Source organism: Bombus terrestris, chromosome 14 (genome assembly GCF_910591885.1).
Source record: "Bombus terrestris chromosome 14, iyBomTerr1.2, whole genome shotgun sequence".
Lineage (NCBI taxonomy): Eukaryota > Metazoa > Arthropoda > Insecta > Hymenoptera > Apidae > Bombus > Bombus terrestris.
In genome coordinates this window covers 10,767,371-10,782,259 of record NC_063282.1, presented here as the reverse complement: position 1 = coordinate 10,782,259, position 14,889 = coordinate 10,767,371, and the positions used below count along the sequence as shown (strand labels likewise).

The following is a 14,889-nucleotide window of genomic DNA, read 5'->3' as shown; positions in this document are numbered from 1 at the left end:
AACGATTAAAAATTGTAGGGAACATCTAACAATGGCATCGCTGTTGCAATGTTTACATCTTGGTAAAGCTTGAAAAAAGGTCGTATATCTCACTGTTAGCAAGGGGAAAAACCTGGGCATATAACCGCGAGAAAGAAGCGAAAGGCTGATACCACCAATCGCGGTGGCTGCCACTGGAAGGAGACATTGACGTGGAATCGATAAACGTCAATCTCGCTCCCGTTCGCATGGCTGACAATTAAATTCTCGTATGAATGGTCAGCCCAGTGTTCTCATAACGCACAATGGAATGTTGAATCAATTTTTAGGCAGGCAGAAGCGAGTGTTCGAATTTAACATTCCTTAAACGATTTAAAAGAAGAAACGAAGAAGGTGCACGAAACGATACATAGAGGATAACGAAGAAAAGGAAATAATCTATTCGTTTGCTCAGGCAGAACCTTTTATTCGGAACGACATACCGCTCAATTGTCATATCATTTTTATCCTAACTACGTATGCCTGCAACTGAAAACATTACCGAGATAATTGGGAAATGGTAACAAATAATGGAAATAATTTTCTGTTATGGTAGCTGTATCTGCATCTTCCTAAATTGCTTTACTTTTATCTATTTCTTGGTAAAGATGATTTTGGAAAGCTTTCCATCATTGCGATGGTGAACGTGAAAATTCTCAACGGTGATGTTTTAGCTGCATAAAAATTGATTCTACGCCAAATCAAATTCACTGTGGAATGATCTACATCCGCATCGTACCATTTTGTTGGTGACAATTATCCAAAACAAAGTACACAAAACGTGCAAAAGTATGGCGCGCAACTGCCGATAAAATACAAAAAAGGGGAAAAGAGGAAAAAATAAAGGTAGGAAAAGGGGCGGAGAACGATGAACGAAATGACAGAGTGCGATATTCGATGGATAAACCGCGGGAAAGGATTTGCGTGTGTTTCATGTGAACTGACACAAGGGTGGAGGGACGAATCGGGATTCACGCGTACACGTCTACGTAAAGACGCGTGTATTCGAAACGTGTATGTACACGAGACGCTCAGTCGATATGTAACTATGTCAGATTGTAAGCTGTTGCACCGGAAACCCAGTGATAAAGCTTGCTCCCCTCCCCGCCCCTCATCTCACTTCGAAACTAACTATTTGCTCATATTGCCTCCCATTACGACCTGCATGAAACTTGGACAAGCAAAGCGACAGAAAGTATAGCTAGGCTACGCATTTACGTTCATGGCGAATGTTAATGACGAGACGTTTCGTTGATAGAAACCTTTCCGTGATATTATGTGGCTTGTTCTGATAATCATAGTCGAAGGTATATTAAATTCGAAAGCTGAAATTGATGAAAGCTTCTTCGGTACTCTGGGAAATCGCTTCGATTAATTACTTCCACAAATATTAGTGCTTTTACCCTTCCCAAGATCGAATGATTTTTAGATCGTGGAGAACATACTTTCTCTTTTATAGATTATTAGTAATACAAGCACATATTTTTCGAAAACGTTATCGTTATTATTAATTAACATATTACAGATCTCTTGATAGGATACAAATGTAATTTACAATTATTTAATTTGAAGAAATAAATATTAAATTCGCAAATTATTCGTTAATTATTGTGTACAATATTAATTCAATAATTTTCATTTAATGGATCAATATGAATCAAGAAATACATACGAAAAGGCAATAATTCAGTTCGGTTTCATATTGTAGAATATTAACATCAAGAATTTGATCCTTGGAAGGATATCGAAAGTAGAAGGTGGATGTATTAAAACTGTGAATGACTTGGTGATAAGATGTTGCAAAATAATCTTTCGGATACATATCGTTCTCGCTAGCCTGAGATGCGAAACGGTTTTCAGTTGAAATACGTCTTCATGGATCAATAATACCTTTCTTGAAAGCCAGCTATGAGTGGTAAATGGGACGATCTTCCGACCCTTCAAAGTACCTTCCCCTGTAAGTCACCCGAGCTTTATAATACATCATTGGCGTAAAGTTTCGTACCCTTTAACACGAAATATACGTGTAGCTATTAAAGGTTGAGAAATTCTCGTCTCTCACGCGAGCCTTCTTTTTTCGATAGTAGTATCGAGTCGATTCTTTCCCTCGTTTGTTATCCCGAGAATAGGTATAGCACACCACGTAAAAGTTTTAAGCCATCCATCAAACGTAAATTTGAGAAACGTTTAATTTAAAAATTATTGATAATTTGCTCAGAGTATGGATTAATTTCAAACAAATAAATATTTTGTGTCTGTGAAAAATATGGCCTAGGACTTTTTTCACAGTACTACAGTATAATACATATTCGAAAACTAACTTTCATTATTCGCAAATCGAACGGGAAATCGACTTACAAAACGCATTAATTCCATAATAATTTAGGTGAACCGGGGAGACAGCGAGATTTTTGCGACGTTTCAAGATATTCGTTCGACGCTGATTTATCACCGAGAGATAAAAATGCGCGTTTAATGGCAACTGAATTTATGAATACTAATCACGAAATTAAGCGTTGCAGGGCCGGTGCCGCATCAAATACCGCGGTTAAGGAAAATTTAATTAACGTCTGTGCTCGAACGTGTCCCTGTTGGCGAACTCTTCTCAACCGATATCTTTGCAGGCTACGGAAAAAGAAAAATAAAAAAGGACAGCAAATTGCAGGAAACAAAAAGCACTTCAGAGCGACATCAGCCTTTCTCAAAGAAATTTTGTTTATATTTATTGCAATTTAATTGCTTTTTAATGTTCCTTGGCATTTGCGCCTCGATATTTTCATCCTGATAAAAAGTAGGACATCGTCTTTCCTTTTTTCTTCGTCGAATCATATTTCGTCGGACATCACGTCACTCATCGTGTGTTGCATTATTAAAGGGGTTACTTTCGCGGTTATACTTGGTTCGGCTGAAATTAGCCGACTGCTGAGCCAAACAGAGTTTAATAGCGATAGCACGTGGATTATTTATACCTAAACGTCTTACAAAACCGATCAAATTGTCTGATGCTTTTTTGGTCGGCGTTATCAGACGATTCGTGCGCCAAGTTCTTCAGACTATACCACGTAAATATTTAGCTGTTTCGTCGTCGAGAGAAGACTCGACCCTTTTTGAAGTACGTCGTCATTCGGTCAAGATAAATCGCTAGGAGGATACTTTCTGACACAGAGGAATGAACAAACAGTTTCTTGAATCTTTTGGTACAAGTAGAGCCATGTATCAGTGTATCGCGTATGAAATTGGCTCCTTTATGTTTTTAATTTTCATAAATATATATGTAAATCCTCATTATCATAAATATGTCAATTCTTATATATTATAGATCTTTTGATAAAGTAAAAACTCAGGGAATAAAGAATAACCATTTCAGATATCTGATGACAATATTTTTCCAGAAGTAACAGCCTGAGTAGAATCAATCAAGATTTCCTTAGCCTACTTCAACCCAACGACGCTGTAACTGTCGATAAAATTATAGGGATCTCTCTGCTTGTTCTAAGGGGTAAATAAGCTGTGTACATGGTATAAACGATGTCGATAAAGTAATATTAGCGCTATCCAATAATTCAATCCTGGCAATTTCAGCAAATTTCTTGCATTCACGCAATTTACGAAGATCCGTTAATCTGCAGTAAATGTTTTCACAAGCTAATTTTATTCTTCCTCGGAAATTCGTTGTTTTGTTTAATAAGTACGTAGTGAATATATAAATTAATAAGTTCGTATGAAAATAACAACTTAAATTCCTGTATGTTTAATTATCATTTTTCATTTTCAAGCTTCTGAAGCTACTTTTGTACCTTTAAAATATTGTCTGTGTAATATTTCCTTGGAATCCTCGTATCGATTTAAAATAATATAAGCTGATCCATATGTAAAAATTAATTAAACTCACTCTCTAATACAATTTCTTTCTCCTGATTACTTTTACAATTACGAACGTGAAAATAATTATTTCCAGAATTTTCACTGAAACGAACTAGTACAATCTATCGCTATAAGTTTCATCGTATTCGAACTTTTATGATGAATTTGCTCGAACATGGGTTTTTTCTTAGAAATCGAGTTATTCATATAACGAAATCCGTAGTATAGGTAACCAAAATCTTGTGCTGCTTACCTTTCTACCGTGATCGTAACGACATCACAATCAACGATGAAATTACAGTGATCGTTGTTCGTAACGAGAACTGAGATTATAGTTCGTGGTAAAACACAATGGCGGATCGATGTGTTCGCCCGAATGCTCTAGGAGAAATAGCTTGGAACATTGTTAATTCCAAGCTGATATAGGTATATACGTAGAAGATCTGAAATGTTGTCGCAGTAACAATAACTGTGAGAGAAAGCAAAGAAGAAAATAAGAAAATAGATTGACGAGGGGTTGGAGAAAAAAGGCTGGTCAAATAAATAGGTTGCTTTGTTATATCGCGAAACATGATTGCATTTGGATGAGTGAGCAAAAAACTGGAATAAATCTTTTCATAAGATCATTCGGCAACGATGAGGGACTCGGAGAAAAATGATACTTGCGACAAAATCTCCAATTTGAGAAAACGTTAAGCTAAGAACGATAACGAAAAGCTAAACTTTAGTAGAGAAACTTGTATACTATAGTTCGTGTTATCAGTATAAGTAGTCGACTCACGCTATTTTCATAATAGAAATATTATTACACAGCAAGTGACACGATGAAACGAGGAAATGTCAACGTTTTTGTTTCACCTTTGAACTGATATAACAGTTCCCGTTATTATTATATCATTATTCTTATTAAAGTTAATTTATATTCTTAGATAACCAAGGAACGTCTTTGTTCCTTTGTATTAAAAACTTGATTTCAATTTTAACGAAGTAAGGAAAACGTTCGTCTCAGGACTTTCTTACACAATTGAATTAATATTATTAATAATAATTAATCCATAACTTGGACTTCCTTGTGAGTAACTTATAATTTGTTGTTTCCATTTCTTTTATCCCTCCGTGACTAAAATACTTCGTGAAAAAAAAATAGTCGAACCCTGTAAGTTAAATTTTGATTCGCTATAAATGCTTCACAATTATTCAGGATGAGTTTCGTCACATACACACACGCACGCGCAAGAGGGAAATCCAATTTTAAAGCTCCAAAAATAAGAAATCGCAACGTAACACAACAATAGTGAATACAGAACAGGGAATCGGTATCTTTCGCGAACGTATCCAATTCGTAAAACAAAGATTAGATAGATTGGAAAGAAAAATGAAGAAAATAAAGAAAGATAAAAACGAAAAAATTTGAGACACAAATTGGACAAAAAATATTCGCAGGAATAAAGGAGACAGTGCAACGATAAGAAAAGAAAGAATAGTGAAAAATTTGGTTGACCGGCGAGGAACTAAAAGTTTAATATAAAAGCGAAAGGAACAAAGGTAAAAAAAGGTTGGAGAAACCCGATGAATTATAGAGAAACGATGCGATAGAGATAGAAAGAAGACACGAAGGAAAAAATGAAAAGGATCGATGAGAGTTGTAAAGCGAAGCAGAGGAGTAGAGGAAGAAACAGAGAAATGAAAGAGACGAGAAATATAGGAAAATAGAGTGAGAGTATGCACGCCTACGCGCAGTTGAAACGCGCCGCACAACGTTTGAAATTTTAACGACCTCTATTCTAAAAAAGAGATGACCACGAAGAAATCTTGTGAGTCAAAGCTCGTTTCTCTCCGTAACATCGCGATAGCTTTCCAAGGGATTTGACCAGTGCTTCCACTATATTTGCCTATTTTTTTATAATTAGACGCTCAATCTCAAAACTCACCATAGGGAAATCTTCTATCCACGGTTATATCATGCCTTGTTTCGTTGATGCTTCGAGATTTAAAATCAAATTTTGACAGAAAAAACTTCCAACTGGAGTAAAAAAGACAGCTTCCATTGTGATGAACTCGAAACATAATATTAAACAATGTAACATTAAATAAAATATAACATTAATCTTGTTTTTATTAAAAAGGTCAAACTAACTAGGAAACGCTAAAGAACTTTTCCTCGATATTTTTATTTCCACCGACAAGATATTCTGACAAGATCGTTCAATGTGTCTGTCTGTTCATGTTCTTGCAAAAAGTTATTTACAGGCTTCTCAAGACATTTTAGTGATGCTTATATACCGAAAGAATTGAAATTGTTCCAATGAAAAACTTGGTTATCCATAGTACATAGAACTCGTTTCTCTTTCCATTTGTTTCATTTAAAAAGCATTTTCTATGGACGTAAATATTTAGTAAAATACACCTGTCGCGTTTAAGAGAATTTGGCTAAAATTATTCCTTTCGCAAAAATTCTCGAAAAATTGGGTAAATGATTACAAAAGGAATAGAGTAGTGCGCGTTTATGTGTGCGGTTTAAATAAAAAAAATACCAGAAATATCAGGTGAAAATTAATTCTAATATATCAAGGGGAGATTTTAATGGTACTACTTTTTGATTCTCTCTTTTTCGTTTAAAATGCAATGTGTATTTATATGCAACAAATCTATACTACGCGCACACGTTGTTTTCCACGTCGTAAAAAATGTATTTACAAAATCAACGGGATCCGGAAAGCTTGTCATGATTACCGGATATTTAGTTTTACGTGAACGTAGATTTTTCAAATTTTCATCAAAGCATGGGCGGTTGCTGTTTAAATGTTTTAACGGGACGAAACCTTATATCCTTTCACACTGCTAGCTGTTACCGGACAGGTTCAAAACCAATAAAAATCACGAAGCCTGACAAAACTTTTATTACCGCCCGACAAAACTCCGCAACTCGAATGCTCATAAGGATAGCACGTTTCCTTGCCTCGGGGCTCGTGAAAACCACCGGAAGATTCATAAACGAACAAAAATAGGTCCTGTAGTCAAATAATTTTTTTATCCTCTTTAAATGGAACAGAATTGTTTCTAAATTTGCCAGAAGTTCCTTCGAACGAAAATAGAAAAAATCCAAAATAAAGGCAGCCTTAACATTAAAATAAACATTTACAACGCAATATTGTCTGAAGGAACGTGAAATATCAGAATTATGTTTTAAACAATTTCTCAAACACAAAAAATGAGAAATTGAAGTGGTACTGTTGAACTATCGAAGGTAAAATTTATGAGCAGCAGAAAAAAACAGTAAAGTATATTATACGAAAAACACTGACCACGAATATCCTGAAGAAAGAGAAAAAATTCATCCGTATGTTTCAAATCTAAACAAACCATCCAAAAAATATAAAAGAAATAAAAAAAAGTTGGTCAACGATGGACCCGTTAAAGATAGTGACTGCGGTGGGAAAAACGGGCAGCAGCTGAAAGCTTGTTTTCCCGGAGCTTCTCGCAGCGTTTGGCACAGTTTTCACTCTTGACGTGCATGATCGCGCCTGTCGAAAGAGTCGTGCGCTCGACAAGTGAGGGAGAAAGAGAGGGTGAAAGACGACTTTGTGAGCGTGCGATTTCGCCCACGCGCACTCACAAACAGACACACATCCACATATTCTATATACGTTCATGTTCGACCTCTACATATATAGCTCATGCGCCTGTGCGTGTGTCTCGGTTGCAGCAGCAACCGTGCGACCGTGTGTTAAGGCTAGCTCTCTCGTACAGTGTCCTCCGCTTTTCAAACGACCAGGCGCGCGCGCTCGATATTCCGCTGTTGTACACCCACATACGCCCACTGCCACCCACACACGTAAGTACACGCTTACGCATGCAGTCAAGCCAACAGGCTGAGAGCGCGTACTCGATGCGTGTGCGAGCGGAATCTTGCATCTGCACAGTGCAGAATCGAATTCGGACCAACGAAAAGCGACACATCACACGACTGCCACGTCGAATCATCGACATTTGCGGAGAGTGAGCTGTCGCTCTTTCCGTGTGTCGCAAACGTCGTGACAGACGTCGGTGTATACTACATGAAGTCCAGTCGCATGGGCGCCCGATTGTCGACTCGCGAGTCGATGCTCGGAAACAGCCCCCTGAGTGCTCTGAAGCACCGATCCTCCACTCTGCTGATCGTACGACTTCGATTGGTCACCCGGGTACTCAATGTCCCGCTGCCATTTCAAATAAAGTAGGAGATCTCTGGCTCGATCACTGTAATAATCGATGCCGATTACGTGACAGAGAAAGAATGAAATTTTATGGTATTATATAAAAAAAATTATTTCTTCTTCCTTTTCTTTCTTTTTTTAAATTACTATTAACTTTTTGTCTAGATTGCTATTAAATTTTATCGCATCGGTGTTGTGTTTTGGTTGCTTCTTTTATTAAATTTCTTCCCGTAGTTCTCTATCTACTTTATGTAAACAAAGAGTATAGTGTCCATAAAAGAATTTAAAATATTTTTCCTATATAAATTTAAAGCAGGTTATAAAGCTAGAACATGTCGAAACATTAATTTAACCTTTGGAAAGGATTTTTATGAGAAGATAATCAATTTAAAAATTTAAAGGGACTGTAAAATTATCTTTAATATAAAAAGGTTTTAATAATTAAATGGTAATTGCTATGTCAAAGAAATCAAACTTGTTTAAAAATTGGTTCAGAAATCTCGGAAGAAATCTCCGCGATGAAATCGAAATCACGTGTAATCTAAGTGAATAGATGTACACCGATATATCTCAGAATATATACAGGTTTACAATGGGTCACGTATTTTTCCACGTTCAGTACAATGCGCAAATTACGGGTGAGCTTTTACATAGTCGGCTGGAATGGTAGTGTCGTTCCTATCGTTATTGCGAACGTATTGTTATTTCCCTGGTTTTGCGTCACGCTGACGCGTTATTTAATCGCGCGATAAAGTTGTTTCGAAATTTGTTTCATTGTTACTGGTCCATTTTTGGAACGTCTGTCCTCGTGCCGCTTGTATTTCGCGCGCTGCCAGCAATCGGCACGTGCGCCCATCTCGTACCAACGTATCGTGCTGAGTTACGGAAGCGATCAACGGTTTTCCCATTCTTTTCCTTCGCGATATAACGTAAACGAGATGAAAAGCGGCAGATAATTCCTCGTTAACTTTATGTTTTCTCTGTTTCACGCGAACGGGAAATACCGAACTCGTGTTTTACGATGTTTACATAGATCGTAAAAGACGCGTCGATCGTGTCTTCGGCCCATATCGGGTTATTTACGAGGAAGAACGTTCATGAAGAGAAGAACGAAATGAATCAACTGCAATTGTAATCGATAAACTGCTTAATATAGCAACGTAATCGGCACTCGATCATCGCTCTTCTGTATCTTCTATGAGAAACTTGTCACGAATTCATTTAACATTTGTATCCCAATATCTTTCTTACGAGAGATCGATTAAACCGGAGAAACTATAACGCGAAGATAGAGTGTGGTATAACGTGTACACAACGTAAAATATATCGGAAGTTGCAAAGTGTGGAATAGAGAATGATGTTATCTTATCGAAGTTGGAGGTTTATGAAACTGTGAAACAGTTATAAATATTGGTAACGTAAAAGAAAATATTTTATATGTTTTCAATATTTATCAGAATATGGAAATGGACAAAATTTCTTTTGAAAGTTTTTGATACTGAACAAGCAAATTGGAGTATTTAATGAATTATAAAGGTAATTAATTTATTTCTTCGATTTTACATCAACAATTTCCTACAAAGAGACAGATCTCCCGTGATTAAAAAACGGAATATCAAGTATAGTAACCTAAAACCAAGGAATTCATATTTCCATATCTATTTATCGAAACACATATTCTTTATCAGTCTTGATCAAATTCTAATGGTCAAGCATTGCCATGAAATTAGTATGCTTAGTATTCGGTTGATCAACTCATGTTTCACGCAATATACATGGGTGTCTAATATGTGTACGTATGTATACACAATGTATATGCATTATATATTATTCACACAGGATGTATTGGAAACCTTGTTAGGAAATTTACAGATACGTTCATAAATCGAGATCAACTACATCCTTGTAAACGTAAATTCGCAAATTCATTCTTTATGTTCTTTTTGTCACAAAAGGAACATGATTATTTGCTTTCGTTCCTTTTATCACAAGACATTCGCATATATCTCTTGCATAAAATATCAAAACTACCAAAGAATTTCAGAACTGAAAGAGCAATCAATTTCAATCTTTAGCTTCTTCAGGGACGAATTTAACAAGATCGAGAAAAGATAATCATCTTTTATTTTTCTAGCGAAAATATATGTATATCCAGCCATTCTGCAAAAAATCTTCTCCAGTTAAAACCTGAATCGTATACGTCAGCATCCCTTATGAGATTAAAATTTGTTCAGAAATTTCCTGACAACATTCCAAATGCACATCAAGGAGCAAAAATAAACATCGTTTCATAATTCCTCCCTCATTTTTGTCTATAATCGAACAGCTCCGAATAAGCAACGCAGGGACAGGTCTCTAGAAATTGCGTGGGCAAGTTGTACACCGGAAAATCCTTTCCTACGCCCACATCGTCATGGTTGTACATAGACAAAGACAGAGATGAAGACAGACGATGAAGGACGACGATCGTTCTCATCATGGTCCCAATTAATCAAATGTTCCGCAAAATGGAATAAGGAAACGGTCACAAGTCCGGCATCGCGTCAATTAAAATTTACCGCATCGGAAGCTGATTGTTCCACCCCGTCTTCTTCTTTCTCGTTGACAGACGCTTCGAGCTTCGTAGAAGAAATTACCATGGCGAAAAAGAAACCTATCCGTGGAACAGCGTTTGTTCATCAACGAAAATTTAACGAAAATATCCGTCAGATTACGTGCGCAAATATTGAGACAGCTATAATTTCGTTGCGATTGTGTGTACGTTCTGTCTGCGGGCCGGAATCAGCGTACTAACGAGAGAGTGGCTGCGCGCACGTCACGCAGGAAGCGTCGCCAATGACGTCAGGCTGCCAACACGTTACGTAGCAAAGCAACACCTTCCCTCGGGCTCATTTGAAAATCGTTGCGCGTCTTGAGCACTTGCGACGATAACGAACTCGAAACAGGTCGAACGTTGAACTTGCGTTCGCGCGAATACTCAAGTGATACGTTTGTTTACATGGCATTAAGAGAAAACTTTCAGTAATACGTGGAAATGGTTAACGACGTTCGAATCTAGTCGAAAATTTGACGTCTGATATTTTGAAACTCTAGAGAGAAAAAAATAATTTATTTGCCGCAAACGATTGTCAAAATTTCGAAATACGAATTGCTACTTTTTCGATATTGAGATTGGCCGATGAAATACGTGACATGTCTTTTTAATTGACGTAAAGATCACGACTCGTAAATATTTTTATTGCCTGAACGAAACCTTAAATATGGCGATATAAATCAGTCTTCCGTTTCAATCCTCTGACTGTCATTGAAAATTGGTTAACACAACACTTCGCGCGCACGAATTCGTTTCGATCGGACGTATAAGAACTGCTTTGACAGGCGTCATTATTTGGTGATGAAGATTTATCGTTCCGGCCGCATTTTTGACATTGCCGCAGCTTAAAGAGTTAAAAGATCGCCCCGAATACCGAAACCGCCACCGTGTGGAAATCCCTACGGCGTGACCCATGCAGAGACCCGTCTCGTGCGTTTCGAGAGCATATCGCGCTTCGGAGACAAGAGGGAGAAAAATAAAACGGGCAAGTAGACGAATGCAAAGACAGACAGAAAGAGAGACAGAGACAATAACAGGAAACAGTGAAAGTAAACCGGCAACTAGAAAAAAAAGAATGAAAAGAAAAGAAAAAGAGAACGAAAGAAACACGGTTGAAATTTGTATGGAAAAGCACAACACCTGGTTCCGACCGTTCGCGTCGCGAGAAAAGCGATCGTCTCTAGGACGAGAGCCTAGCAGCACAATGAAAAATGTATTTATATGCCTGTGCCGCGACACAGAGTATCTAAAAGAGAGATAGATCGGTTAGCTAGTATCGCAATAACTCACCCGATGCAGCCAGGGCTATAGCCGCCATGAGAGTCCAACGTCTCATGTTTGCACGATTGAGGAACCGGAGCAGTTCGCTCCTTCCTCGATCACCACCACCTCCGCCACCACCGGCTTCTTCTCCGGCTCCTCCACCTCTTCACTATTCGGTTGTCCTCGCACGTGGCTGCAAACGCGTCGAACAGGAACGGACCAGCTGGATTCCGTAGGCACTGTGAGATTTCTTACGTTTTCGTGCAAACTTTCCACCCGAGCCTGAGGTCTTCAGTCTTCCGAGGGTCCACCTGAATTTACGTGCCTTGAACACGGCAATGGCATCGTTTTCGTTCTATCAGGGGCACGTGACAGCCTCAGTGGACCTGCAGCGTGTCCCTGCGTGTATACCTCGCACGCACTAAGCTTCAGCAGCTCGGTTGTGCCTTGGTGCGGCATCGTTGGGCATCGAGGACATTTCTCTTCTTCTCTTTTATCTACTCTTGCTGTACTCGTACTCTCGGCCCAATTTCACACAACTCTCTATTTTCCCTGTGTGCTCGCGTTTCTAGCTCTCTGCCTCCCACCCTGATATGCGCACGACTTGCTCCGATTCGTATTCCGCTGGATCAGAAACAACAGACCCGCACACGGAATAGCGAGTAGTTGCGAGTATGTACACGAAAATTACTTGCACGGCTCACAGACGCGTCGTCGTCGTCGTCGTCGTCGTCGTCTGTCGGTGAGCCAGCTCATTCGACCGACTTCCGATCCGAGTTATTCCGCGCCGTCCGAACCCCGCCGATTCCCAGAGCGCGTCTGACTGTCAGCACCGTGACGCTACTACTACCACGGTTAACATCCTTCTGATCCGTTCAAGATCGATGGTTATCGCGGATGTTCCACCGTTTCTCCAATGTCCTCAAGTGTCCCCGTTCGTATCTTTTGTCACAGGAATGTCAGATGCGCCCTCGCCGGCGACCAACGCTGGACTGATTCTCATTTGGCTGCAGCGCCGCGCGGTATCGCCGCCTCGGCTCTCTTTGGCGCTAGCGCCCTGTGTAGCCCACCGCCACCGATCCTTTCGTCTCTCTTCAACTGATACCGATCCTCTCGCTTGCGTGTTCCCTCTTTCTTCGATCAGTGCCACTCTCTCTCTCTTCCTTTCCCTTTCCTCTCACCATCGTTCTCGTTCACTCCCGTACGGCCCACATTCGCGCATCGTGGGGTGGCATGGTATACCATGCGGTACAACCCCCTTCCGCCGTTCTCTCGTCAGGGTTTCCCTCTTCGTCCCCCTGCCATAGTGCATGCCAACATCGCCGGAGAAGAGAGAATCGTTACTATGGCGAGATCAATATGATAGGACGGCGCATGCCTCGGTATCCTTATACTTGAACCCTTCGCACTCATCTCACTCGCTCCGCTTCCAACCGCGCGCTACTCGTCCTCCTCTACGCTCGTCTTTCTCCTTCTCCATCCTTTGGCTTTCCCCTCTAAGCGGACCGCAACTCTCGCACACTCCGTCGTCTCGTCTCTTCCCCTCCCCACACGATCTCCACCAAGTAGAGGAGAACGTAGTGTGCCAGACCGTAGGTGAGCGCGGCGTTGACTTAAGTCGCTTCAGTCAACAGAGAACCGTATGCGGGAGAATACCGTCTCCTCTCTGAGTTCTCTTAACGCCCCGATGCTCTGATTTCTGCTTTGTGCCTATCTCTGTTCCGAGTCTACGTTTCGACTCCTTTCTTCATGCGTGAATCATCGCTTCTTCTCGTACGAGCCAAGAAAGAGCAACGACGAGATCCAGAAATCATTCCATCAAACCTAACCCTTCCATCCGTCTTCTGTTTGCGATCTTGATCCTTGAGATTCGCCACTGGTTCATCCTACCACCACCGCTGCTGTTGCCGTTACTGTTGCTACTGCTGCTGCTGCTGCTGCTGCTCTCTATACCATATCTCTTGTATCGAAATCGTTCTGCGAAACTTGCTGATTGATTGACCGGATTGAATTTCGGTTTTGCTTCTTTGTTTGTATTAGGTTTACAACTTTATTTTTTAGATCACGGGAGCTGGCTAAAGGTTTTCGTATTTATGTCGTAGGATGCCTGGAGATTGCTATTAACCCCCGTTCTAGAATAGCGATTGTTATCATTTTAAAAACCTGTTGTAGTTGACAAGTACAAGACTTTGGGACTAGTTACTTAATTACAGAGTATTCCACCGTAATTTCTATAGTTTTACGTCATAAAGACTATCGATAACACATATCATGTAAAATATAAAATATACAAATTAAAACGAAATACTTTAAAACTAAATATAAGCAAACTTACAATTAACCTTCGTTTTCTATAATCCGATTTGTAATACCAACTGAGAATTAAAATCAATTTAATCATTATTTACATACAAAATTATAAAATGCTACTTTTCAGTTAAAAACTTTTCTCGTTCGATAATACTAGTTATTTCCTCAAGAATCTCTATTGAAAATGTAAAATAATTTTAATATTACTGAATGCAATTTCACAGTAATATTTAGCGACTTCCACGTGCCATATTTTAATTGTAATATGTAGACATACATATTATATATTTATGAAAAGATGAGAGAAGTAAAAAATTAGCGAACTTTGTTCGATTAAAAAAAGACACAATTTTTCTTCGAAAGGTTCGCTTTGAAAAGATTCGCGCTATAAGGAAGACCGTCGCGTCTGTACGACAAATTGCGGCATTTTTGTTATTAATTTTTGAAGCTTTACCATGCTCCAATTTAGTTTCGAGCCACTTTCCTCTCGACCGGACATATTTTATTCTGTCAGTGTTCGAAGCTGCTTCGTATTATTCAATTATTCGCAATGCTTAAATCAATCGGAATTCTTCCAACTAATATCATTAAAATTGCTTAACGTTACAATATTTATACCATAACATTTTTATAAGTAATCTGTCG

The 14,889-nt window shown here is 39.0% G+C and overlaps 1 protein-coding gene across 3 annotated transcripts in view; it reads right to left on the bottom strand.

Annotated features, from left to right (window-relative positions):
- Positions 1 to 12,987, bottom strand: part of LOC100649796 (neuronal acetylcholine receptor subunit alpha-7) — a 176,403-nt gene extending 163,416 nt beyond the window's left edge. For 2 of the 3 annotated variants that reach the window (XM_012312542.3, XM_048412151.1), the window contains exon 1: positions 11,962 to 12,987. In XM_012312542.3, the coding sequence (XP_012167932.1) occupies positions 11,962 to 12,007 (46 nt within the window). In that variant the 5' untranslated portion in view covers positions 12,008 to 12,987. The remainder of the gene's footprint in view (positions 1 to 11,961) is intronic. The other variant, XM_003393347.4, reaches the window with a different exon arrangement.
- Between the last annotated feature and the right edge of the window lie 1,902 nt (positions 12,988 to 14,889).